The sequence below is a fragment of the Scyliorhinus torazame genome, chromosome 14 (genome assembly GCF_047496885.1).
Source record: "Scyliorhinus torazame isolate Kashiwa2021f chromosome 14, sScyTor2.1, whole genome shotgun sequence".
Lineage (NCBI taxonomy): Eukaryota > Metazoa > Chordata > Chondrichthyes > Carcharhiniformes > Scyliorhinidae > Scyliorhinus > Scyliorhinus torazame.
This window is the reverse complement of record NC_092720.1, coordinates 97,404,007-97,429,984: the sequence shown is the minus strand read 5'-3', so window position 1 is coordinate 97,429,984 and position 25,978 is coordinate 97,404,007. Positions and strand designations below refer to the sequence as shown.

The window sequence follows — 25,978 nt, the reverse complement described above, 5'->3', positions numbered from 1 at the left end:
CATTCAAAATATATCCTTTGTCATCCAGATATACCACATAAAATATGTTATTGATCCCATTACCTTATTAATTATTATAACCTAAACGACATTTGTCACAAAATTCAATATTAAGAGAAAGATAACACCATGGGCACGATTTTACTAAACGGGAACAAAGTCCCATAAGTGAGCGCGTTTAGCCGCATGTTTCCCGGCACTCCCTGTACCGAGAAACACAACGCTATAAAACAGCAGTCGCATCAGATAGGGGGCCTCAGCGTGGAATGTGTGCCACACATGGCCCAGTTTTGTGCACTGAGGAGCTCCACTCGCCGGAGCTCCACAGTGTAGCGAGGGATCGGGGCGTCATTTAAAAATGGCATTGCAATGTCCGAAACCCCAACTCGAACCGCATCCACCCCCCCAAGCCGCAATGCATATGGGGAGGGCCCCCTGGCCCACCCGCAACCACGCCCCCCCACAACACGCACGCACAGGGCACCCCGGCCTGATCACCACTGGGTAAAAAAATACTAGCACGACACCTTGGCAGTGCCAACCTGGTAGCCTGACAGTGCCCACCCAGGCACCTTGGCAGTGCCAGGCTGGCATCCCAGTGGCACTGCCAGGGTGCCAGGCTGGCAGCACCACCCTGCCCATTGGGGAAGCACCTGGGGGCCTCCGATCCCCTGGGAGACCCCCACGAGTGCCATTCTGTCTGGTCCCTGTTTGTGGAGACCAGTACTGAGCGGCGCTCACCTGAGGTCTCCGAGGCGAAGGAGATAGATCCCACGCCTCTGGTACCTCGGAAATCTGCACTCGCTCTAACATGCAGACTTGCTAAAAAGTGAACCCGCCCACAATGGGCGGGATTTACATCGCAACATCTCACGAGATCTCGTTACATCTTGCGAGGCATTGCGAGCAGAGTAGATCCTGGGAGCGAGGTCCCCCGGCTTCTATCCACGCTGCGCCGTGACGAGCTGTTTTTCAGGCTAGTGTGACCGCAAAATCGCATCCCATATTTGAAGCCTTTACAGGTCTAAGTTAACAAACTTTGTTTTCATGCATAAAATCTGTCTTTAAAGCTGAAAGCGGCAAACGTGTAAATTTTTCGATAAACTGAACCAATATTCATTGTTAATTCATACCTGAAATTCAGCTGTTTTGGGATTGGCAATATGTACTGCTCTTGTCTCTGCTATGTCCTTGCCCAACCTGTCTGCAACGTCATCCTGAGAACACTGAGGCAATGAAAAGCAGCAATGTTTATCTATGAGTCAATGCAATGTCATCGGACTATTAAATCTACTTCTTACAAAACTGATTATACTCTCTCTGTTTCTTCCTAAAGCAAAAGTAGAGAACACACTGCTCAAACACAATGGGCAGGATTCTCTGGCCACACCCTTGGCGGGAACTGCCATGGGCAAGAACGGAAGATTTGGCATTCCAGCCATAACTCTATTTACTTTCAGTGGCACCAGAAAATCCCAGCTGTGAACAAGGGCGGAAGATTTCGGCCAGTGTCCCAGAATCTGTTGCAGCAGGGCATCTTATAGTGTGCCCTATTGGACCTGCATCCTAACACACTCCCATGAATAATAATAATCTTTATTATCAGAAGTAGGCTTACATTAACATTGTAATGAAGTTACTATGAAAATCCCCTAGTCGCCACATTCCGGCGCCTGTTCGGGTACACTGAAGGAGAATTCAGAATGTCCAATTCACCTGACAGCAAGTCTTTCGGGACTTGTGGGAGGAAACCGGAGCACCCGGAGGAAACCCACGCAGACACAGGGAGAACGTGCGGACTCTGCACAGATAGTGGCCCAAACTGGGAATCGAACCTGGGACACTGGCGCTGTGGAGCAATGGTGCTAACCACTGTGCTACCACGCCACCCATAATTGTCCTTGATGCACTCATGGGTTCTCCCAGAAGTGTCCTCATCAGTATGTAGGGTGTATTTTTTCTGAAATGCAGGATTCTAAAAGATGCTTTGTTGGCTAATTATAAATTGCTGAAGTGTTAACTGGGTATGTTATTACAACTCCAACAAATATATATTCAAGGAAATTCTGAGCCACTCACTGCAAAAAATTACATCTGACTTTAAAAATTGATCCATGCTGAGCAGTTTGTTGTAAGACTACCATTGCTACTCTTTCTTTCAAAATGAAAGCAGCCATTGAAAAAACAAATGTCCAAAAGTTGTGTTTTCTTCCCAATATTACACAGAAATAAGTGATCTTAATCCATACCAGAGGTTGCATATCTGATCACCATGAAGTGAGATCATTAATGCACTCAAGTCTGAGCAAAATATATCAAACCATAAAAATGAAATGTTCGTAATGTTCCTACAATGGTCCTAAATATTAGGAAATGATCACAAACTCACCAGGGCAAATGTCAAGGCCTCCGTGAATCCACCAGCTGCCATGTCCTGCCTCAGCAACTCAGACAACTTGTTCAGTGAAAACTAATGAAGATAAAATAAAAGCAATCAGGTGACCAGGCTGCAGACAGCTTCAGCAATCCCGGGCAGATTTCGCAGTGATGCTCAACCTGTGCGGCTACACGATGTCAACGAGGCCTCACAATTTCCAGAGGGCGCACCTCGCATCTTAAATGTGCTAAACCAAAAGGTGCAGAGGGCCAACCAATACTACTCCAAAGAGTCCGCTATTTGAAATGCCAAGTAAGGAACCAGTACAAATTTGGGTCAAGTACTCATTAATTACAAATAACTTAACACCTGTATTTTCAGGCATAAGGGCTATCCTCTCAATTCACTAGTTATTTGACATGAAAACTTTAAAAAATCTTGTTAAAAGCTAAAATTTATGACTTATATTTATCAGACTTGTTAAACTTAATTTTAAATGATTTTTCTGATCAGTTACGATTGTGCTTTTCTAAAATGTTTACATTTTTAAATTTTGTATCAGCAATGATATCTATTGAAAACATGATTTTTCAGTATATTTTTGTTTTCAACATCTTTTCTACAGCAGGGGACTATTTTTGTGGTGCAGTGACTGTGTGCCTGCTTACAACTACCTGCCATTAAAAGTCCACATTAGCCTGGGCTATGCCGGGATGCAGCCCTCCCTCAAGGTAACCAAAGGTCTCGCCGCTGGTATTGCAGTCGGTATGTATCAAGATATATTCTTTTTTTAAAATAAATTTAGAGTACCCAGTTATGTTTCTTTTTTCCCCCCAATTAATGGGCAATTTAGCGTGGCCAATATACCTAACCAGCACATCTTTGGGTTGTGGGGTGAAACCCACGCAGACACGGGGAGAATGTGCAAACTTCACACGGACAATGACCCAGGGCCAGGATTCGAACCCGGTTCCTCAGCGCCGCAGTCCCAGTGCCCGTGCCGCCCCGTATCAGGATATATTCAATGTCAGTTGCAAGTGCTGTCACTGGGCCGCTGACTGCAAAATCTGGGCCACTGATATGTAGTCACAACATCAAATAAGCTGCATTTCCTAACGACCAGCATGCAGCTATAGTACTTACTTCTTACTTAAAAATGGCACCAGGTAATTGTAGCTAAGTGGTCATTTGCTGACTGCAACCGTTACAGACGTAAAATATTAACTCCTATTGGAGAGATTATGATTTTTTTGGCAATGCTCTCATCGGTCCAAGTATTTTGCAGCACTTAGTTACTTCTCAACGAAGACTAACAACTAATTACTTCAAATCACTTTGGAATTATTCTTGTGCTTTTTTAAAAACTTTTTTAAAAACTGGATATCATGCAACACTGACGGATCCATTAATGCCAATTTATAGAATTATGGAATATTGAAGCATGATAAAAAACAGCCCTCCAATTTACCTTTCGACTCAACTCATCTAGAGTAATTGCATTTTATGCTTGGTCCAGATACTCGTCAGTCATCTTTTTTTTCATCAACTTACTCATTGCCTTCTAAGATGTTCTATGCACTCTGCTTTAACAACAGTTTTCAGCAGAGAAATCCATTTTCTAATCATTTCTGTACGAATTAGTTGATTCTAATTTTTCTGTAGTCCTTTTATGATACTGCATAATCACCCCTGATACAGCTCACCCCTGCATCCCCAACAATGCTCACAGACCCTCACCACAGGGAGGGTGGGGGGGGGGGGATGAGCAGCGTTGGTGGTGGGGGCTAGGAGCGGAGTCGGAGTTGCAGTTGCGCTGGAGTATTTTGATGCTCCACCTGATTGACTTAGGACTGTGCTCCTGAGCAAGTTTTACTTCTGCTAGAAAAAGCTCTGCAAAGATCAGCGTCAAAACCAGGGTAAGTAGGTATCAGAAGTTCCTCTTTCCTGGTTAAATCAGCTCCCGAGTCTCCAATGCCATTGTGACTATCAATAGCAATAGATCTCTCAGTTTCCGCTGCTATTGGGGTTGGAACATCTGAGCCATTAAGTGGTCATTTATTTCATTGACGTTTCTGGATCCTTGTTGCTGTGTTGGTCTGGATAGCGACAGTGCCTACACCTCAACTAGGATTTACTAGCTGAGTGGACATTTGGAGCATCCTAAGATATAAATATAAATGTCAGTTCTTTCTTTCAGATCAAAGGTATGTGTGAATATTTATTTGTATTTACCTTCTTTTCCCAGATATTAAAACTATATAATGCTTCTTCTGTTATTTATCTTTGTTTTAATTTCTAACTCACCATGCTAAGGCCAGGATTTGTAGAATCTTGATTAAATGCCAAGTTCCATCAGCAATCAACTCTGCTATGCTAATTACCTTTTTTTAAATTTAGAGTGCCCAATTCTTTTTTTTACAATTAAGGGGCAATTTAGCACTGCCAATCCACCTACCTTGCACATCCTTGGGTTGTGGGGATGAAACCCCCACAGACATGGGGAAAATGTGCAAATTCCACACGGACAGTGACCCAGGGCCAGGATTGAACCTGGACCCTTGGTGCCTCGAGGCAGCAGTGCTAACCACTGTGCCAAGATATGGCTAATTATCAATGGACAATTCAAATCTCTGAAATCTGATATTACAAGAATTTGTCTTCAAGAATAACTAAGACTCACCTGATTAGCTACAGTATAGGCTTTTGGAACTGTCATCTTGATATTATTGTAGCCATAGGCTATTGCTGCATCTTCTACAATATCACATGGATGGATGATGTCTGCTCTTGTGGGGGGGATTTCAATTTCTATTTGTGCCCCATCCCCCATCACTTTGGACTTTAAGTACATCCGAGTCAGCAATTTAGCAACAGACTTGGCTGTTTCACTACAAATAAAATTAAAACGCAATTTTAGAAATAGAAATAGAACTTTAAAACAACTTCAGCTAATCAAATATATTAATTTTAATAACTTACTTGATTCCTACTCGTTTGTTAATAAAGTCTGCACTTAGAATCTCTTTCCTGTACCCCAGCTCCTGCAAAAAAAGAACAAAAGTTGCCACGTGATATTTTAATACTCTTTTAACCACCACTTTTCTTCCCTCCTCTCTGGGCCTATTCTGGGGAAAGATTTCCTGGGTTCTGTTAAGCCAGTCACAATCGCTTGGGACACCTGGCACTTATCCCAGACCACATCATCAATTCACAAGTAACATTCGTGCCACACAAGTACCAGGCAATGACCAACCTTAATAAGAGAGAATCTAACCACTTCCTCTTAACATTCAATGTCATTACCATCACGGAATCCCCCACCATCGGCATCCTGACTCCCCAAAGCCTGCCCACCACCTACAAGGCACAAATCAGGAGTATGATGGGATACTCTCCACTTGCTTGGATGAGTGCAGCTCCAACAGCACTCAAGTGACATTATCCAAAGCAAAGAAGCCCACTTGGTCACCCCTCCACCACCTCAAACATCCACTCACTCCAACACCAACACACAGTGGCAGCAGTGGTGTACCATTGATTCACCTCAGCAACTCACCAAGGTTCCTTTGACAGCTCCTTCCAAACATGCAACCTCTACCACCTACAATGTGGGAACACCACAGCCTGCAAATTCCCCTCCAAGTAACACACCATCTTGACTTGGAACTATATTGCCATTCCTTCAATGCAGCTAGGTTACAATCTTGGAACTCCTTCCTTAACAGCACTGTTGGTGTACCTGCATCACATGGACTGCTATTAAGGAAAATAAGGAAAAGGCAATAAATACTGGCTTTACCAACAACGCTCACGTGATTCACATTCTGCAAGAAAAATTACATTTGTGTAGTGCTGACACTGACAACCCTGCAACAGGAAAACCAACAGTTGTTGTAATCTGAAAATTATCAAGGTGTGCTATACAATATATTTGGACAGCAGAATCTAGAATCCTAGTTGAACGACCTTATAGTTTTCATATTTGAAATAAAATATTTCTCAGTGCTGGTCCATTTCAAGTACATTTTGCTTGTTTATAATTACATGGGAGTTCTGTTTAATAGGCATACATTTTTTTAAATTTTGTAATTATAAATCTTGAAGTGCATAATGGATTACATTTTGAAAACTTATTACAATCAAGTTTGAAACAAACTGATTTGGAGTAAAATTTATGGTTTTGATCCCTCGACCTCTGGGTTATGGGCCCAGCATGCCTCCGCTGCACCACTCTGCTACGCGAGTAGAATTTATAACAACTTGATAATACAAGGTTTGTAGCAAACGCGTATTATAACATTACAAAAGGAAAGGAAGATTATTCTTCAGCTAATAACCTTCAAAATTGTGAAAGTTATATTTTTGCGAGGTTCTTAACTCATTATTTCAAATTGCTTCCATTACAGCCACCTCAAATAGTAACTTACCCCGATTGCTTGTGCCAGGGTGCAACTTGGAATGGAAAAAATGTGCGACTGCATTGTTGGGTATTTTTCATAATTCAAGTATTGATAGCCACAACTCTTGTTTATTAACCATTACACCTTTGGAACTCCTATTGACAGTAGATGCAGCTCACAAAGTGACCACTTTTATTCCTCTGATTATGCACAGTTAAGTCCATTTGTTTCTTCTTTTTTTTTTCTTTCTTTCGTCACTCCCTCCTTCCCTCCGTCATCACTCCCTCCCTCCCTCGTCATTCCCTCCCTCCCCGTTCCTCCCTCCCTCTCCCCCTCACTCCCTCCCTCCCGTCACTTACTCCCTCCACCCATCCCGTCACTCCCTCCCCCCCCGTTACTCCCTCCCCGTCACTCCCTCCCCCCGTCACTCCCTCCCTCGTGACTCCCTCCCTCCCTCGTCACTCCTTCACTCATCACTCCCTCCCTTGTCACTCCCTCCATCCCTCCCTCATCACTCCTTCCCTCCCTCCCTCGTCACTCCCTCCCTCCCTCCCTCCACCCCCTCGTCACTACCTCCCTCCCTCGACACTACCTCCCTCCCTCGTCACTCCCTCCCTCCCTCGTCACTCCCTCCCTCCCTCGTCACTCCCTCCCTCCCTCGTCACTCCCTCCCTCCCTCGTCACTCCCTCCCTCCCTCGTCACTCCCTCCCTCCCTCGTCACTCCCTCCCTCCCTCGTCACTCCCTTCCTCCCTCGTCACTCCCTTCCTCCCTCGTCACTCCCTTCCTCCCTCGTCACTCCTTCCCTCCCTCCCTCGTCACTCCCTCCCTCTCTCGTCACTCCCTCCCTCCCTCGTCACTCCCTCCCTCCTCGTCACTCCCTCCCTCCCTCCCCGTCACTCACTCCCTCCCTCCCCGTCACTCACTCCCTCCCTCCCCGTCACTCACTCCCTCCCTCCCCGTCACTCACTCCCTCCCTCCCCGTCACTCCCTCCCCGTCCCTCCCTCCCTCCCCTCCCCGTTCCTCCCTCCCTCCCCTCCCCGTTCCTCCCTCCCTCCCCTCCCCGTTCCTCCCTCCCTCCCCGTTCTTCCCTCCCTCCCCGTTCCTCCCTCCCTCCCCGTCACTCCCTCCTTCCCCGTCACTCCCTCCCTCCCAGTAACTCCGAACCTCCCTCCCAGTCACTCCCTCCCCGTCACTCCCAACCTCCCTCCCCGTCACTCCCTCAATTGTTTCTTCAATGATCAGCATGACACATACATTAGACCATAAGACATAGGAGCAGAATTAGGGCCACTTGGCCCATCGAGTCTGCTCCGCCATTCAATCACGGCTGATATTTTCTCATCCCCATTCTCCTGCCTTCTCCCCATAACCCCTGATCCCCTTATTAATCAAGAGCCATATGTCCAATGCCTGCCTAATTTTCCAACATTTAAAAAAATTTATTTAAGTATATTAATTCAAATAAACAAATAATAACATCTATAGACTTACAAATTCAATATTATGCAGATAATTAAAAATTTGGACAGCACAAACACACAGCAGCAAAGCCTATGTACTGCAATATGGTCGATTATCCTTTTCAATTCTCTGGAATTAGTAGCCATGATGTGGAGGTGCCGGTGTTGGACTGGGGTGGGCACAGTAAGAGGTATTACAACACCAGGTTAAAGTCCAACAGGTTTGTTTCGAATCACTAGTTTTCGGAGCGCAGCTCCATCATCAGGTCACCTGAAACAAACCTGTTGGACTTAAACCTGGTGTTGTAACACTTCTTACTGGAATTAGGGGCGAGATTCTCCGACCCCCCGCCGGGACGGAGAATCGCCGGGGGCTGGCTTGAATCCCGCCCCCGCCGGCTGCCGAATTCTCCAGCACCGGATATTCGCCGGTTGGCGCCCCCCCCCACGATTCTCCGGCCCGTATGGGCCGAAGTCCCGCCGCTAAAATGCCTGGCCCGCCGGCGTAGATTAAACCACCTACCTTACTGGCGGGACAAGGCGGCGCGGGCGGGCTCTGGGGTCCTAGGGGGGCGCGGGGCGATCTGGCCCCGGGGGTGCCCCCACGGTGGCCTGGCCCGCGATCGGGGCCCACCGATCCGCAGAAGGGCCTGTGCCGTGGGGGCACTCTTTCCCTTCCGACTTCGCCACGGTCTCCACCATGGCGGAGGCGGAAGAGGCTCCCTCCACTGCGCATGCGTGGGAATGCAGTCAGCGGCCTCTAACGCTCCCGCGCATGCACTGCCCGGAGATGTCATTTCCGCGCCAGCTGGCGGGGCACCAAAGGCCTTTTCCGCCAGCTGGCGGGGCGGAAATCCGTCCGGCGCCGACCTAGCCCCTTAAGGTTGGGGCTCGGCCCCCCAAGATGCGGAGCATTCTGCACCTTTGGGGCGGCGCGATGCCCGACTGATTTGCGCCGTTTTGGGCGCCAGTCGGCAGACATCGCGCCGATACCGGAGAATTTCGCCCTAGTAGTTTGAGTGTTAACTTGGTATAACATACTTTACAATTTTAGAAATGTAGAGTTGTTTTGGAGGTCACATCCAGCCCTGATAATGTTAGGTAGTTAGGCGATTGTGATCAAAGGTATTGACTATACAATTACACAATGAAAATGATAGCTGATTATTCTTACTGGGTAAATATACGTTTCTTCATTAGGATAAATCACCTGAGCTGCCTCAACTCTGTAAAACAGATAAGAATTTTAATTCAAGGTAAATCTCCAGCAACTCAAATGCACTTGATAATTAAACATATATCGTGTTAAAAGCCAAAAACTATCCAATGCCAATAGCTTTTTTGAGAATGAAAGAAAATAGCAGCAATTTACGTTAGGAGTGTAAAAATACACTTTAACTGCCTAAAATCCAATCTTATGTTGGCAGAACATTAATTCATTTCTATACACACCAACATATTTTTTCATCAATTAAGAATACAAACTTTTAATTTAGACATCCAGGGGAAAAAAATCCAATTCTAGCCTCTTGAACATCGCAGATTTTAATTGTTCCCTCATTGGTGGCAGCGCCTTTGGCTGTCAGAGCCCTCAGCTCACCCAGAATCTTTCCATCTCTCTCGCCCTTCCTTCAAGATATTCCTTAAAATCTCTCTCTTCGACCAAGTTTTAAAAGGGGGATTTAATAAATTTAGACTTGATTTAATTTGATTAATTTAAGGGCAGCACGGTGGCGCAGTAGGATAGCCCTGATGCCTCACGGCGCTGAGATCCCAGGTTTGATCCCGGCTCTGGGTCACTGTCCGTGAGGAGTTTGCACATTCTCCCCGTGTCTGCGTGGGTTTCGCCCCCACAACCCAAAGATGTGCAGGCTAGGTGGATTGGCCATGCTAAATTGCCCCTTAATTGGAAAAAATGAATTGGGTACTCTGAAATAAAAAATTTTAAATGTAATTAATTTCGTTGAATATAACATAGTTACTGGAACCTGAATTACTCCATATGTGACTCTGTCAAATCTTGTTTTGATAATGCTCCTGTGAAGCGCAGTGGGATATTTTAGTTCATTAAACACGCTAAATAAACTCAAATTGTTGTTGCTGTGGGTGTCATCTTTGCAAGTACTTACGTAAACGGTTTCTCGCAGTACTCACTGAACATTGTGACAATCGTATCCAACACTATTTTTGCCTGTGACAAGAGAGATTCAACCATTTAATTCAAGTTTGGCAAAGTGTGACAAAGCATAATCAAAACAGAATGTGAAAATGTATGAAACCACCATACTGGTGTACTTACTTTAGTGCGATCAGTTGCTGTGCATTCTATAAAAATGTTCCGTGTGTTGAGTGTTATTTTGCTGTGATCGCCTAGCAAATTAAAGCATTCAAAAAGGTGACTCCTGGAACTAGAATCTGCAGTCAACAACTGGCATATGAAAATTCACGTTATTCTAGTTAAAGGCATTTGTTTCAAACTGTCTAATCGTTCTGTTTCTGGTACAGTCATCTCTTCCTTGTGGATCCTTGATTCAGCCACAATTACAAAGTCCCAGTTTTCAGCACCCTTACGTTAGGGAGTATATAAGGGCATTGGACGACAACAATTTATACTGCCTGAGAAAAGGAATGTTGACTGATTGGCAAGATAGCTCTAATTGGTCGAGGCATGGCCATGGCAATTGCTCCAAACATTATTGAAAGAAGGTGCAATGTCCGGACATATACTTTTTGCCTGAAGAGGACAAATCCCTACACATGAATAAATGCAGCTTCGCGCAATCAGCACTTTTAGTTTCATATTGTATAAACTGTTGTTCTCTATTGAAATTTGGCATTTTTGCACCTGTCCTGATGACTGCCAGATGAAAAGTCTCAACAGCATATCTTTTTTTCAGCAATACTGATGGTCTGTACCAAGAATATTACAGAGTTGTGGAAATCTGGAATACCACCACCCTTCCCTCTCCCAACATCACTGGTCCCCATCCCACAGTCAATCGAAATGTTCATAACTGAGGTCACATTGAATTTTTGTCAGGGGAGGGTATCAACGGATATGAAGAAAAGGCAGGTAAAACTGAGCATAGATGCACATTAGTTATGATCTAATCATATGGCGAAGCAGGCTTTTAAGGCTGAATGGCTGACTCACATTTTTATTTTTGGTAGCTTCAAATGTCATGGGCGTCATTCTCCGACCCCCCGCCGGGTCGGAGAATGGCCGTTGGCCGCCGTGAATCCCGCCCCCGCCTAAGTCTCCGGTACCGGAGATTGGGCGGGGGCGGGAATCGGGCCGCGCCGGTTGGCGGAACCCCTCGCTCAATTCTCCGGCCCGGATGGGCCGAAGTCCCGCCCAGAAATTGCCTGTCCCGCCGGCGTAATTCAAAGCTGGTATTTACCGGCGGGACCTGGCGGCGTGGGCGGGCTCCGGCGTCCTGGAGGGGGGCGCGGGGCAATCTGACCCCGGGGGGTGCCCCCACGGTGGCCTGGCCCGCGATCGGGGCCCACCGATCCGCGGGCGGGCCTGTGCCGTGGGGGCACTCTTTCCCTTCCGCCTCCACTACGGCCTCCACCATGGCGGAGGCGGAAGTGACTCTCCCCACTGCGCATGCGCGGGAAACTTTCAGCGGCCGCTGACGCTCCCGCGCATGCGCCGGGAAACTGTCAACGGCCGCTGACGCTCCCGCGCATGCGCCGCATTTCCGCGCCAGCTGGCGGGGCAACAAACGCCATTTCCGCCAGCGGGCGGGGCAGAAATCCCTCCGGCGTCGGCCTAGCCCCTCAATGTTGGGGCTCGGCCCCCAAAGATGCGGAGCATTCCGCACCTTTGGGCTGGCGCGATGCCCGTCTGATTGGCGCCGTTTTTGGCGCCAGTCGGCGGACATCGCGCCGTTGGGGGGAGAATTTCGCCCCATGTCTCCACAAGCAGTCCACATACAGAGATACGCTGCCATAACAGAAATATTGTAAATGCTCTACTTACAACTTCATGAATTTATTTAGGGAAGAACAAAGCCATACAGACTAGAAAGGTCACAAATTTAACCTCCAGCCTCTGTTGAATTACTGAGTGTGTGGGAAGTTACTGGAACAGCAGGAAGTGCACTATGAATAACCTCATGAACCCTGGCTTAGGGAGAGAAAATTGTGTCATGGCCCTGATCCTGAAAGTTTTCCAGCAATTCCTCTGGGGAGTGCATGTGTGTGGATCACGTTTGTAGTGATTTCCCATAGTTGAATTAGCCATCAACAATCAACATTAATAATGATTAATGTTGCTGCTCAGATATATGCATGTGCACACAGTGGCCTGGAAGGTGCTGTCCGGGTCTTGTCTGAGTTAAATACCATGCGTGTGTAGCTACATACAGAATTAAATTTGACAGCGGGGCAAGAAAAAAAGAATCAAAGAAGATTCAGACTCAATATATCTGCATGCCAGCTCTGGTCAGTATTACAATGCTGTTCAACATGGCAATTGAAGGTTCTGGTATGTCCCTCCGAAATCTGTCTGGAACATGGAGATCAATGCATGAATACTAGCTACTGAGGCGGACTCAACCTGAGGAACCGTTGAGACAATCAGCAGCACTTTTTGCCTGATGGGGTGGGTCAGTCAAGTATGTATCCCCACTGATGACAACTGACTAAGGGTGCAACTTGCACTTATAATTGGAAGACCCTCAGAGACCATAGCCCCAGGCAGTGCTACTGGGAGCATAGTGTGGGAGTAGACGTCATAGACGTCTGTCGCACAGAAAAGGCCCTTTGGCCCATCGTGTCTGCGCCGGTCAAAAACAACCCACTAAGTATTCTAATCACATTTTCCAACATTTGGCCCATAGCCTTGTATGCCTTTGCACATCTAAATATTTCGTAAATGTTATGAGGGTCTCTACCTCCACCACCACTTTAGGCAATGAGTTCCAGGCTCCCACCACCCTCTGGTTGAAAAGGATTTTTCTCACATCCTTTCCAAGCCTCCTGACCCTTACCTTAAATTCATGCCCCCTGGTCATTGATCCCTCCACCAAGGGGAAACATTCCTTCCTGTCTACTCTATGCCCCTCATAGTTTTATACATCTCAATCATGGATTGAGGGGGTCAGGTCTCCTCTACTTCAAGGAAAGCAACTCAAGTCTATCCAATCTATCTTCATAACTAAAACTCTCCAGCCCACGGAACATCCTCATAAATCTCCTCTGCACCCTTTCCAGTGCTATCACATCACTCCTATAATGTGGATTCCAGAACTACACGCAATACTCTAGCTGTGACCTAACCAACGTTTTATACATTTCTTGCATAACCTCCCTGCTCTTAAACTCTGTGCCTCGGCTAATAAATGCAAGTACACCAAATGCCTTCTTAACCATTGAATCTACCCTGCCCTGCTACCTTAAGGGACCAGTGTACATGCACACCAAGGATCCGCTGATCCTCGGTGATTCCCAGGGTCTTGCCATTTATCATGTATTCCCTTGCCTTGTTTATCCTGCCCAAGTGCATCACCTCACACTACTCCGGATTGAATTCCATTTGCAACTGATCAGCCCATCTGACCAGCCCGTCTATTTTTTAAAAATATATATTTATTAAAGTTTTTAACACAATTCTTCTCCCTTACAAACAATAACCCCCCCTCCACCGTAACAAAAAAAAAGAAACGAGAAATCGCGCGGAGCAAGATATATACATGGCAAAATAGTATATTTACATAGCTTTGTACACTGGCTCTCTCCCGTACGTGCCAGTTTCCCCGACTCTTCATGTTATCTCTTGCTCATCCACCCCCCATGCAGCTCTCCCTCTCCCCCTCTTCCCCCCCTCCCCCCCCCCCCAGGTTGCTGCTGCTGCTGACCAACCCTCCTCTAACGCTCCGCGAGATAGTCTAGGAACGGTTGCCACCACCTGTAGAACCCCTGCGCAGACCCTCTCAAGGCGAACTTAATCCTCTCCAACTTTATGAACCCAGCCATATCGTTTATCCAGGCCTCCACGCTGGGGGGCTTCGCCTCCTTCCACATTAGCAAGAGCCTTCGCCGGGCTACTAGGGACGCAAAGGCCAGAATGCCGGCCTCTTTCGTCTCCTGCACTCCCGGTTCGTCCACTACTCCGAATATTGCTAGCCCCCAGCTTGGCTTGACCCGGACTTTCACCACCTGAGATATTGCTCCCGCCACTCCTCTCCAGAACCCCTCCAGTGCTGGGCATGACCAAAACATATGGACATGGTTCGCCGGGCTCCCTGAGCACCTTCCACATCTGTCCTCTACCCCAAAGAACCTGCTGAACCTCGCCCCCGTCAGGTGAGCTCTGTGAACCACCTTAAATTGTATCAGGCTGAGCCTGGCACACGAGGAGGAGGAATTAACCCTACCTAGGGCATCCGCCCACAGACCTTCCTCGATCTCCTCCCCCAGCTCCTCCTCCCATTTACCCTTCAACTCTTCTACCAGCGCTTCCCCCTCTTCTTTCATCTCCCGGTGTATTTCCGACACCTTGCCCTCCCCGACCCATACGCCCGAGATCACCCTGTCTTGAATTTCTTGTGCCGGGAGCAACTGGAATTCCCTCACCTGTCGCCTTACAAAAGCCCTCACCTGCATATATCTAAAGGCATTTCCCGGGGGTAACTCAAACTTCTCTTCCAGTGCCCCTAGGCTCGCAAACGTTCCGTCAATGAACAGGTCCCCCATTCTTCTGATCCCTGCCCGATGCCAGGTCTGGAACCCCCCGTCCATCTTCCCCGGGACAAACCGATGGTTACCCCTGATCGGGGACCACACCGATGCTCCCCTTGCACCTCTGTGCCGTCTCGACTTGCCCCAGATCCTTAGCGTTGCCGCCACCACCGGGCCCGTGGTATACTTTGTCGGCAAGAGCGGCAGCGGTGCCGTCAGCAACGCCCCCAGACCGTTCCTTTGCAGGACGCCATCTCCATCCTCTTCCATGCTGCCCCCTCTCCCTCCATAACCCACTTGCGGATCATCGACACATTTGCTGCCCAGCAGTAGCTCCCCAGGTTTGGCAGCGCCAACCCTCCTCGGTCCCTACTGCGTTCCAGGAACCCTCCCCTTACCCTCGGGGTCTTATTCGCCCACACAAACCCCATAAGACGCCTGCCTACTCTCTTAAAAAAGGCCTTAGTGATCACGATGGGAAGGCACTGAAACACAAACAAAAACCTCGGAAGGACCACCATTTTGACCGATTGCACTCTACCCGCCAGCGAGAGCGGTAGCATGTCCCGTCTTTTAAAATCCTCCTCCAGTTGCTCCACCAACCTCGTCAGATTCAGTTTATGTAGGGCCCCCCAACTCCTGGCTATCTGGATCCCCAGATACCAAAAGCTTCCCCCCGCCCTCCTCAGCGTTAGGTCCCCTATCCCTCTTTCTTGGTCCCCCGCCTGTAATACAAAGAGCTCACTCTTCCCTACATTGAGCTTATAGCCCGAAAACTCCCCAAACTCCCTTAGAGTCTGCATGACCTCCACCATCCCCTCCATTGGATCCGCCACGTACAGCAACAGGTCATCCGCATATAGCGACACCCGATGCTCTTCTCCCCCTCGGACCACCCCCCTCCATTTATTAGACTCCCTCAATGACATGGCCAATGGTTCGATCGCCAATGCGAACAACAGGGGGGACAGGGGGCACCCCTGCCTCGTCCCTCGGTACAGCCGAAAGTACTCCGACCTCCGCCGGTTCGTCACTACACTCACCACCGGGGCTCTGTAAAGAAGCTTAACACAACTGATAAACCCTCCCCCAAACCCAAACCTACGCAGCACCTCCCAGAGGTACTCCCATTCTACTCGGTCAAAGGCCTTCTCCGCATCCATAGCTACCACGATCTCCGCTTCTCCCTCCACCGATGGCATCATTATCACGTTTAAGAGCCGCCGCACATTGGTGTTTAGCTGCCTACCCTTTACAAATCCTGTCTGATCCTCGTGAATCACCCCCGGGACACAGTCCTCGATCCTCGTCGCCAGCACTTTTGCCAGCAACTTTGCATCCACATTAAGGAGCGAGATCGGCCTGTACGATCCACATTGCAGTGGGTCCTTGTCCCGCTTTAGGATCAAAGAAATTGTCGCTTCCGACATTGTCGGAGGTAGGGTCCCCTCCTCTCTTGCCTCATTAAAGGTCCTCACTAGTAGCGGGGCCAACAGGTCTACATACTTCCTGTAGAAATCCACCGGGAACCCATCCGGTCCTGGGGCCTTCCCCGCCTGCATGCTCCCCAAACCCTTGCTCAGCTCCTCCAACCCAATTGGTGCCCTCAGACAAGCCACTTCTTGCTCCTCCACCCTCGGGAATCTCAGCTGGTCTAGGAATCGTCTCATACCCTCTTCCACCGTTGGGGGCTGGGATCTGTACAGCTCTTCATATACCTTAAATACCTTGTTTATTATCGTCGCACTCCGAACCGTGGCTCCTCTTCCATCTTAGACTCCCCCTATTTCCCTCGCTGCCATCCTTTTACGGAGCTGGTGTGCCAGCATCCGACTAGCCTTTTCCCCATACTCGTAGGTCGCCCCCTCCGCTTTCCTCCACTGTGTCTCCGCCTTCCCTGTGGTCAACAGGTCAAACTCCGTCTGGAGCCGTCGTCTTTCCCCAAGTAATCTTTCCTCCGGGGCCTCGACGTATCTCCTGTCCACTCTCAAAATCTTCCCCACTAACTTCTCCCTTTCCATGCCCTCTGTCTTCTCCCTGTGAGCCCTAATGGAGATTAGCTCTCCCCTGACCACCGCCTTCAACACCTCCCATACCACCCCTACCCGCACCTCCCCGTTGTCGTTGGCCTTCAAGTACCTTTCGATACACCCCCTCACCTTCCCACACACCACCTCGTCCGCCAGCAGTCCCACATCCAGCCACCACAGCGGGCGTTGGTCCCTCTCCTCTCCCAGCTCCAGTTCCACCCAGTGCGGGGCATGGTCCGAAACGGCTATGGCCGAATACTCCGTCCCCTCCACCCTTGGGATGAGCGCCCTGCCCAGAACAAAAAAATCTATCCGGGTGTAGGCTTTGTGTACATAGGAAAAGAAAGAAAATTCCCTGGCCTGCGGCCTTGCAAACCGCCATGGGTCCACTCCCCCCATCTGATCCATAAACCCCCTAAGTACCTTGGCCGCCGCCGGCCTCTTTCCAGTCCTTGATTTGGAGCGGTCCAGTGCTGGGTCAAACACTGTATTGAAGTCCCCTCCCATTATCAGGCCTCCTATCTCCAGGCCCGGAATGCGCCCCAACATGCGCTTCATGAATCCTGCATCATCCCAGTTCGGGGCGTACACGTTTACCAACACCACCCACGTCCCCTGCAGCCTACCGCTCACCATTACATATCGCCCTCCATTCTCCACCTCAATAGTCTTAGCCTCAAATGACACCCGCTTTCCCACTAATATTGCCACGCCTCTATTCTTCGCGTCCAGTCCCGAGTGGAATACCTGTCCTACCCATCCCTTTCTTAACCTGACCTGGTCCGCCACCTTCAGGTGAGTCTCTTGGAGCATGACCACGTCCGCCATCAGTCCCTTTAAGTGCGCGAACACTCAAACCCTCTTCACCGGCCCATTCAGCCCCCTCACGTTCCACGTTATCAGCCGGATTGGAGGGGCTGTCTCACACCCCCCCCACCCACCCCCCGTCGACTAGCCATCTCCTTTTCTGTGCCAGTCCCGTGTCCACGCCTCCCTCACCCTCCAGTCCCCCAGACGGGGGACCCCCGTCCCGACCACCTCTTCTATGTCCCATTCCCTTTCGGCCAGTGCAGCAGCAACCCTTTCCCCGCCTCCCCCCCCCCCCAGCACCCGGTGTGCCCCGTCCAACTCCAGCGGCCTCGAAGGGGCCTCCTTGCCCATCATCGCCCCGAGCATCGTGCTCACGTATGCCCCGGCATCGGCCCCCTCCGCTCCTTCAGGGAGACCCAGGATCCGCAGATTCTTTCTCCTCGACCTGTTCTCCAGGTCTTCGAGTCTTCCCGCCCACCTCCTGTGTAGCGCCTCGTTCTGCTCCACTCTCGCCACCAGGCCCGAGATCTCGTCCTCGTTCTGACCAATTCTTTTTTGTACCTCCTGGATCTGAACCTCGTGGGCCTTCTGGGTGAATCCTAGTCCTTCGATTGCCGAAAGCATAGGGGCCAGCATTTCCTTACCCATCTCCTCGCGATGCTCCTCGAAGCAGAGCCTAATAAACTCCTGCAGCTCCACTTTGGCTCTGGCCGCCGCCATTCTATCTTTCTTCCCCGGTCCTTCCCGCTGCTCCAGCTCCTGCAGCTCACCTTTGTCTCTGGCCGCCGCCATTTTGTCTTTTTTCCCCGGTTTTTCCCGTTTCTTCAATGCCACTTTTGTGGCCGTTATGCTTCGAGTCCGTTTCATACAAGTTGGAGGGGGGCCTCCCTCTTACCTTCCCCACGGGTTAGTTTCAAAAAAAGTTCCGTTGGGGCTCTTCTAGCGAGCCCGAAAGTCCGTGGTAGCGGGAGCTGCCGAATCGTGCGGCTCAGCTCCGCATTGCCGCATCCGGAAGTCACCAGCCCGTCTATATCCTCCTGTAATCTAAGTCTATTCTCCTTAAAATTTACCACCCCACCAATTTTTGTATCATTCACAAACTTACTGGTCAACCCTCCTCCATTGATGTCTAAATCATTTATATCAATCACAAACAGCAAGAGCCACAACACTGATCCCTTTGGGACCCCACTGGTCACAGGCATCCAGTCAGAAAAACATTCCTCAATCATCACCCTCTGCTTTCTGCCAATCAGTCAATTCTGGAGCCAATTTGCCAACGTTCCTTGGATCCCATGGGCTCTTACCTTCGTCATCAGTCTCCCATGTGGGACCTTATCAAAAGCCTTGCTGAAGTCCAAATAGACAACGCCAAATGCATTGCCCACATCCACACAACTGGTCACCTCTTTGAAAAATTCAATCAAGTTGGTCAGACATGACCTCCCCTAAACAAAAACATGCTGACTGTTCTTGATTAATCCCAGCCTCTCCAAATGCAGGTTAATTCTGTCCCTCAGAATTGCTTCCACCACTGAGGTTATACTGACTGGCCTGGAGTTTTCTGGTTTATCCCTTCCTCCCTTCCTGAATAATGACATCACGTTGGCTATCCTTCATTCCTCCAGCACCTCACCTGAAGCCAGAGATGAATTGAAAATTATTGCCAGCCCCCCTGCTATTTCCTCTATTGTCGCACCCAACAGCCTGGGATACATTTCATCTGGCCCTGGAGATCTAGATACTTTTAAGCAAGACAGACCTCCTCGCTGCCTATGTAAATTCCTTTAATTTTATCATAGTCCCTCTCCCTGTTTTCTATACTCACACCTTTCACTAATGAACACCGGCATAACGTATCTATTTAGAGCCCAACCTATGTCCTCCGGCTACTAACACAAATTACCACTGTGGTCCTTACTGGGCCCTACTTTTTCCCTAGTTATCCTTTGACCCTTAATGTACTTGTAAAACTTAGGAGTTCCTTTATTTTGCCTGCCAGTATCATTTCATGTCCTCTTTTTGCTCTCCTAATTTTCTTTTTATGTTCCCTTTTGCACATTCTATACGCCTCTAGGACTTCTGCTGTTTTGAGCCCCTGATATATACCATAAGCCTCCCCTTTTCTCCTTATCCAATGCAGTATACACTTCAATACCCAGGGTTCATTATATTTGTTGGTCCCACCCTTTTCTTGATTGGAACATGTTGGCCCTGTACTCTCCCTATTTCCTTCTTGAATGCGTCCCACTGTTCTGTCTTTTACCCAAAAGTATCTGCTCCCAGTCCACTCTGGCCAAATGATACGTGGGGCGGGATTCGCCGATATCGGCGCGATGTTCGCCGACTGGCGCCAAAAACGGCGCGAATCAGTCCGGCATCGCGCCGCCCCAAAGGTGCAGTCGTCTCCGCATCTTGAGCGGCCGAGCCCTCACCGGACTGATTTCCGCCCGCCAGCTGACGCGAAACTGACTTTGCCGGGCAGCGCATGCGCGGGAGCGTCAGCGGCCGCTCACGGCATCCCTGCGCATGCGCACTGGAGGGGGTCTCTTCCGCCTCTGCCATGGTGGAGACCATGGCGAAGGCGGAAGGAAAAGAGTGCCCCCACAGCACAGGCCCGCCCGCAGATCGGTGGGCCCCGATCGCGGGCCAGGCCACCGTGGAGGCACCCCCCGGGGCCAGATCGCCCCGTGCCCCCCCCAGGACCCCGGAGCCCGCCCGCGCCGCCGTGTCCCGCTGTCCCAAAGGTGGTTCAATGTACGCCGGCGGGTGTGGGTTTACAGCGGCGGGACTTCGGCCCATCGCGGACCGGAGAATCGCCGGGGGATTCCCGCCGACCGGCGGGGCGCGATTCCCGCCCCCGCCGTATCTCCGGTGGCGGAGAATTCGCGACACGGCGGGGGCGGGATTCACGCCGGGCCCCGGCGATTCTCCGACCTGGTGGGGGGGTCGGAGAATCGCGCCCCTGATCTTATTAAAATCTGCCTTCTTCCAGTTTAGGATTTTGATTTCAAGCCTATCCTTGTTCTTCTCCATAAGAATCTTGTATCTAACAGCGGTATGATTGCTGTCAGAAAAACATTCCCCCACTGATGCTTCAACCACTTGCCCGGCTTTATTACCTAAAATTAAGACCAGGACCACCCCCTCTCTTAGAGGACCTTCTACGTACTGGTTTAAAAAGTTCTCCCGGATTCATTTTAAGAATTCCATTCCCTCTAAACCTTTTACACTATGACTAGCCAATTAATGTTGTGACGGCTGAAATCCTCTATTATCACTATCCTATTACTTTTACACTTCTGAAATGCAATAATAATAATAATAATAATAATAATTGCTTATTGTCACAAGGAGGCTTCAATGAAGTTATTCTGAAAAGCCCCTAGTCGCCACATTCCAGCGTCTGTTCGGGGAGGCCGGTACGGGAATTTAATCCGCGCTGCTGCCTTGTTCTGCATTTCAAACCAGCTGTTTAGCCCACTGTGCTAAACCAGCTCCTATGTGCCTGCATAGCTGCTTTTCTATTTCTTCTGGATTGTTGGGGGGCCTATAAAATATTCCCAGCAATATGATTGCTCCTTTATGGTTTTTAAGTAATACCCATATGGTTTAATTTGAAAAGACTTCTAAATTTGTCCTTCCTTACTGCTGTAATTGATTCCCTGATCAAAATTATGGCACCCCCTCCTTCCCTGTCTCGCCTAAAGATCCTATATCCTGGAATATTGAGCTATCAATCCTGCCCCTCTTTTAACCATATCTCAGTGATAGCAATGACATCAGAGCCCCATGTTTTAATTTGTGCCCTCAACTCATCTGCCTTTTTCAGCAGACTCCTTGCATTAAAATAAATGCCATCCAATCTTGCCAAACTCCCTTGTGACTTAGCTGGTCTAGAAATTCTGCGACAACGAATGAACGGACATCGCGCGACAATCACCAGGCAGGAATGTTCCCTTCCAGTCGGGGAACACTTCAGCAGTCAAGGGCATTTAGCCTCTGATCTACGGGTTAGCGTTCTCCAAGGCGGCCTTCAGGACGTGCGACAACGCAGAATCGCCGAGCAGAAGCTTATAGCCAAGTTCTGCACACATGAGTGCGGCCTCAACCGGGACCTGGGATTCATGTCGCATTACATTCATCCCCCACCATCTGGCCTGCAAAATCCTACCAACTGTCCTGGCTTGACACAATTCACACCTCTTTAACCTGGGGTTACCCCATCTCTGGATCTGTAAAGATTTAATCACCTGCTAATGCTCGCATTCCAAGCATTGTCTGGCATCTTTGAATCTGTCTATATATATGTTTCTGGAACATACCTCTTCATTCACCCGAGGAAGGAGCAGCGCTCCGAAAGCTAGTGACATCGAAACAAACCTGTTGGACTTTAACCTGGTGTTGTAAGACTTCTTACTGTGCTCACCCCAGTCCAACGCCGGCATCTCCACATCTTATAATTTTGGCTGTCCCTGCTGAACCTTCTCTCAGGATCTCATCCCCCTGTCAAGTTAGTTCAAACCATCACCAAGTCAGTAGACTTGGAAAGGCGTAGAAAGCATTTGGTGGGTGAGGGGGCCAACCACACCTTGGGGCAGGGGGACCCCGACCGGAAAGAGACAAGCCCCTCCCCTGCACCTCTTCAAGACCTGAGCAGGGCATTTCCCCCACGTCCCCCTAGCCTGCCTCCTGACTTTCTCGCGCCAGCCTAGAAATTGTAGCTAGGTGGGAAGAGGCACTGAATTAGCCTCTACCATTGGGGTGTGGGTGGATCTTTGCAGACCTTCTCCCTCCACCCTCATAAAAAGGCATAGGTCTTCAGCAGGTGGGAAGACAACCTGGGGAACGTAACAGGTTGCCCCCCAGATGCAAACCAGCTGGCATGGATCTGTAGAATTCTGCCCTGTGTGTTCAGGTGGGATGGGGTAGCAGATAAAATTGGGAAAAGAGATGCAGTGGACATTAAATACTTAATGTGGAAAAATTGGGCCAGTAAAAGCAGATGTAATACAAGCTCAAAAATAATTCCACAAATGGCATACTATACTCACCATTTATGATAGGTGGCATGGAAAGAGCTATGCCATTGCTGTCATAAATAATAGGGTAAACTGGCTTGTCCTCAATGATATGCAAATAATGGCGAAGGTGACTGTCAGTCTGAAAATCAAATCAAATTAATCTGAGCATTTTCATGACCAGGATCATTGGGGAAATTATGGGTCCAGTAGATACCATTGGAGTTTTGCTTCTTTCATTTTTAAAAATACACTGTGAACAGTAACATGAATATACATGCAGTAACTTTATCAAACTATTTTGGATTAAATTCAATATATATTTTTGCTTTTAAAGTACAACCCAATATCGGAAATGCATGGCACTGCACAACATATTAGTGAAGATCAACTGAACAACAAGTGTAATGAACGGTTTGGAAAGCAAATGTTATACCGGCGCTTTGGCAAATTTAAGCAGCAGTCAAAAGCATATTTTTGTGTGGTATGTTAGGTATATGGAGATAGAAAAAGCAATTATTCCCACAGTACATTTTCAATAGGTGCCAAATGCAGGCTGAACTGCATTAGTCTATTTGGTGGGAATCTGGGGCGAAATTCTCCGGTATCGGCGCGATGTCCGCCGACTGGCGCCCAAAACGGCGCAAACCAGTCGGGCATCGCGCCGCCCCAAAGGTGCGGAATGCTCCGCATCTTGGGGGGCCGAGCCCCAACCTTAAGGGGCTAGGCCCGCGCCAGACGAATTTCCTCCCGCCAGCTGGCGCGGAAATGACATCTCTGGGCGGCGCATGCGCGGGAGCGTTAGCGGCCGCTGACGGCATTCCCGCGCATGCGCTGTGGAGGGAGTCTCTTACGCCTCCGCCATGGTGGAGACCGTGGGGAAGGTGGAAGGAAGATTGTGCCCCCACACCACAGGCCCGCCTGCGGATCAGTGGGCCCCGATCGCGGGCCAGGCCACCGTGGGGGCACCCCCCCGGGGCCAGATCGCCCAACCCCCCCCCGGGACCCCGGAGCCCGCCCGCGCCGCCTTGTCCCACCGGTAAGGTAGGTTGTTTAATCCACGCCGGCGGGACAGGCATTTTAGCTGCGGGACTTCGGCCCATCCAGGACGGAGAATCGCGGGGGGGGGGGGGCCCGCCAACCGGCGCGGCGCAATTCCCGCCCCCGCTGAATCTCCGGTGCCGGAGAATTCGGCAACCGGTGGGGGCGGGATTCACGCCAGCCCCCGGCGATTCTCCGACCCGGCGGGGGGTCGGAGAATCTCGCCCGTGGTATCATTGAAATACTGCCCCACTTCACAGGATTAAAAGACTGTTAATATTTGCAAACGTTTCCAAGTCATTTGTTTTACAAATCATGCTTTCATTCTTAAAATAAATCGTAATTCACTTTCAACTTCATTATTTGCCATTCAGAAATCAGTGATTTTTTGCAAGTGTTGCCTAACGCATCTGCCATAACTTCAGCACAAGTATGTGGAAACTCTGGTATAACTCTGAGATTTCCATGGTTCTTTTAAGTTACAGCAGACATGTGGGAGAGTCCCTCGAGTCCCACTTAGTTAATACCATTTTATTTAATAATCTAGGTAATTCAGCTTTCTCTCATATGCATTCTTTGTAAATCCTATTTACTTCATAACCTCGATTTTCCATTCTGAGTTTAAATGAGCATACAATTATTAGATGCACAAATATGATCAAAAATCAAAACTTTGCCTTGCATAATGTTAATGTCCGAGTGAATCACACCAATTAATAGTAATGCATTAAATTGAGGATACTGCTTGGCGGGAAAGGATTCCTTGCACAATTGATTGTTCAGTGTGCTACTTTCATTTAAGGCAAGGTATTTTTGGATTCCAATGTGCTGTGTCAACAAGATGAGAAAACATGTATCCAGGGGTGCAATTTTTCCTATAATGTTTGAGCAATCAGTGCTGGAAAGAACTTGCATTTGTACAGTGCTTGGCATGCCCGAGGTCTTTGCGAAGCACTTTACAACTAATCAGTTACTTCTGAAGTGCACTCAATAAGCATTGCTGCACAATGGAACATTTCCTGTCCCAGCAAAATATTTTATAAGGGTACAATTTTTCAATTTGAAAAAAATCAAGGTGCATGTCTCCTACATTTAACCCCTAGAAGTGGTAGTTTAAAGTTAATTATTCGTCAGCAACAGATAATTTCTCCATTGAGGTTCTGTACATTTATTTTAAATTGTTGCCAGAACAATCACCGTACTTAAGTAAAACATTATGCCTGAAATTATTTCTTACCCTATAAAGATCCATAAGTTCTGAAGCAGTGTATTCCTTTAACTGGTTTAACGGTTTGAACTTAATTTCAGAGGGTGGTTTTGCTGTATACGTAAAGGGTCCAGACACTGTATCCAGATCATGTGTTCCGATAGCAACCAGAGCTCGCTTCCTACAGAAACATTTATGCACAAATTATTTTCTCAAATTTTATTACAGATCTAAACTTTCAGATCTACAACTCAAACACAGCTAAGTGCAACACAAGATTGAGCAGCTAAAACATGAAAATATTCTGCCTTATGAGTATTTCCATATGCAACGTCTGAGATATGAGAAACGTGGCTCTAAACTGCACTGAAAAAATTAGGAGATACAAATTTTCCCTTCTGGTAGTTTCATGGAGGATTAGTTGGGAAGTAAGGGCCCGGGTAGTCTCACCTGCAGATGTTTTGATGCAGTTTCTCTTGCAGTTCAATGAAACTGTCATAGCGATCCTTGGTAAACTTAATATCACGAAGGACAGCTGCTACAGCATGTGGACGAACCTGTGCAGTCTACAAAAGAAGATAATGACAATTGGGTACAACAACAGTGAGGCAATGGATTGTGACTGTAACAGATCTAACAACATTCCATGGTCATGGCTGCAGAACGTCAAACAACACTTTTGGATACTACTCCTCCCTTCACAGAAATAATTACTAGTTACAAACTTTTCTGTTCAATTCCTGGTCACTGTTAAGTTATCTGATCACAAATAGAACAATAATAATAATAATAATCTTTATTTGTCACAAGTAGGCTAACATTAAGACTGCAAGAAGTTACTGTGAAAACCCCCTGGTCGCCACATTCCGGCACCTGTTCGGGTACACAGAAGGGGAATTCAGAATGTCCAAATTATGTAACAGCATGTCCATAAGACCATAA

The 25,978-nt window shown here is 48.5% G+C and overlaps 1 protein-coding gene across 1 annotated transcript in view; it reads right to left on the bottom strand.

Annotated features, from left to right (window-relative positions):
* farsb (phenylalanyl-tRNA synthetase subunit beta) overlaps window positions 1–25,978 on the bottom strand; it is an 89,574-nt gene that overhangs the window by 45,824 nt on the left and 17,772 nt on the right. The window contains exons 5-14 of the mRNA XM_072474535.1: window positions 25,487–25,602; window positions 25,067–25,217; window positions 22,822–22,930; window positions 10,540–10,610; window positions 10,370–10,431; window positions 9,415–9,466; window positions 5,357–5,418; window positions 5,058–5,265; window positions 2,390–2,470; window positions 1,134–1,226 (exon numbers count right to left, since the gene is read on the bottom strand). Coding sequence (XP_072330636.1) covers window positions 1,134–1,226; window positions 2,390–2,470; window positions 5,058–5,265; window positions 5,357–5,418; window positions 9,415–9,466; window positions 10,370–10,431; window positions 10,540–10,610; window positions 22,822–22,930; window positions 25,067–25,217; window positions 25,487–25,602 — 1,005 coding nt within the window. The remainder of the gene's footprint in view (window positions 1–1,133; window positions 1,227–2,389; window positions 2,471–5,057; window positions 5,266–5,356; window positions 5,419–9,414; window positions 9,467–10,369; window positions 10,432–10,539; window positions 10,611–22,821; window positions 22,931–25,066; window positions 25,218–25,486; window positions 25,603–25,978) is intronic.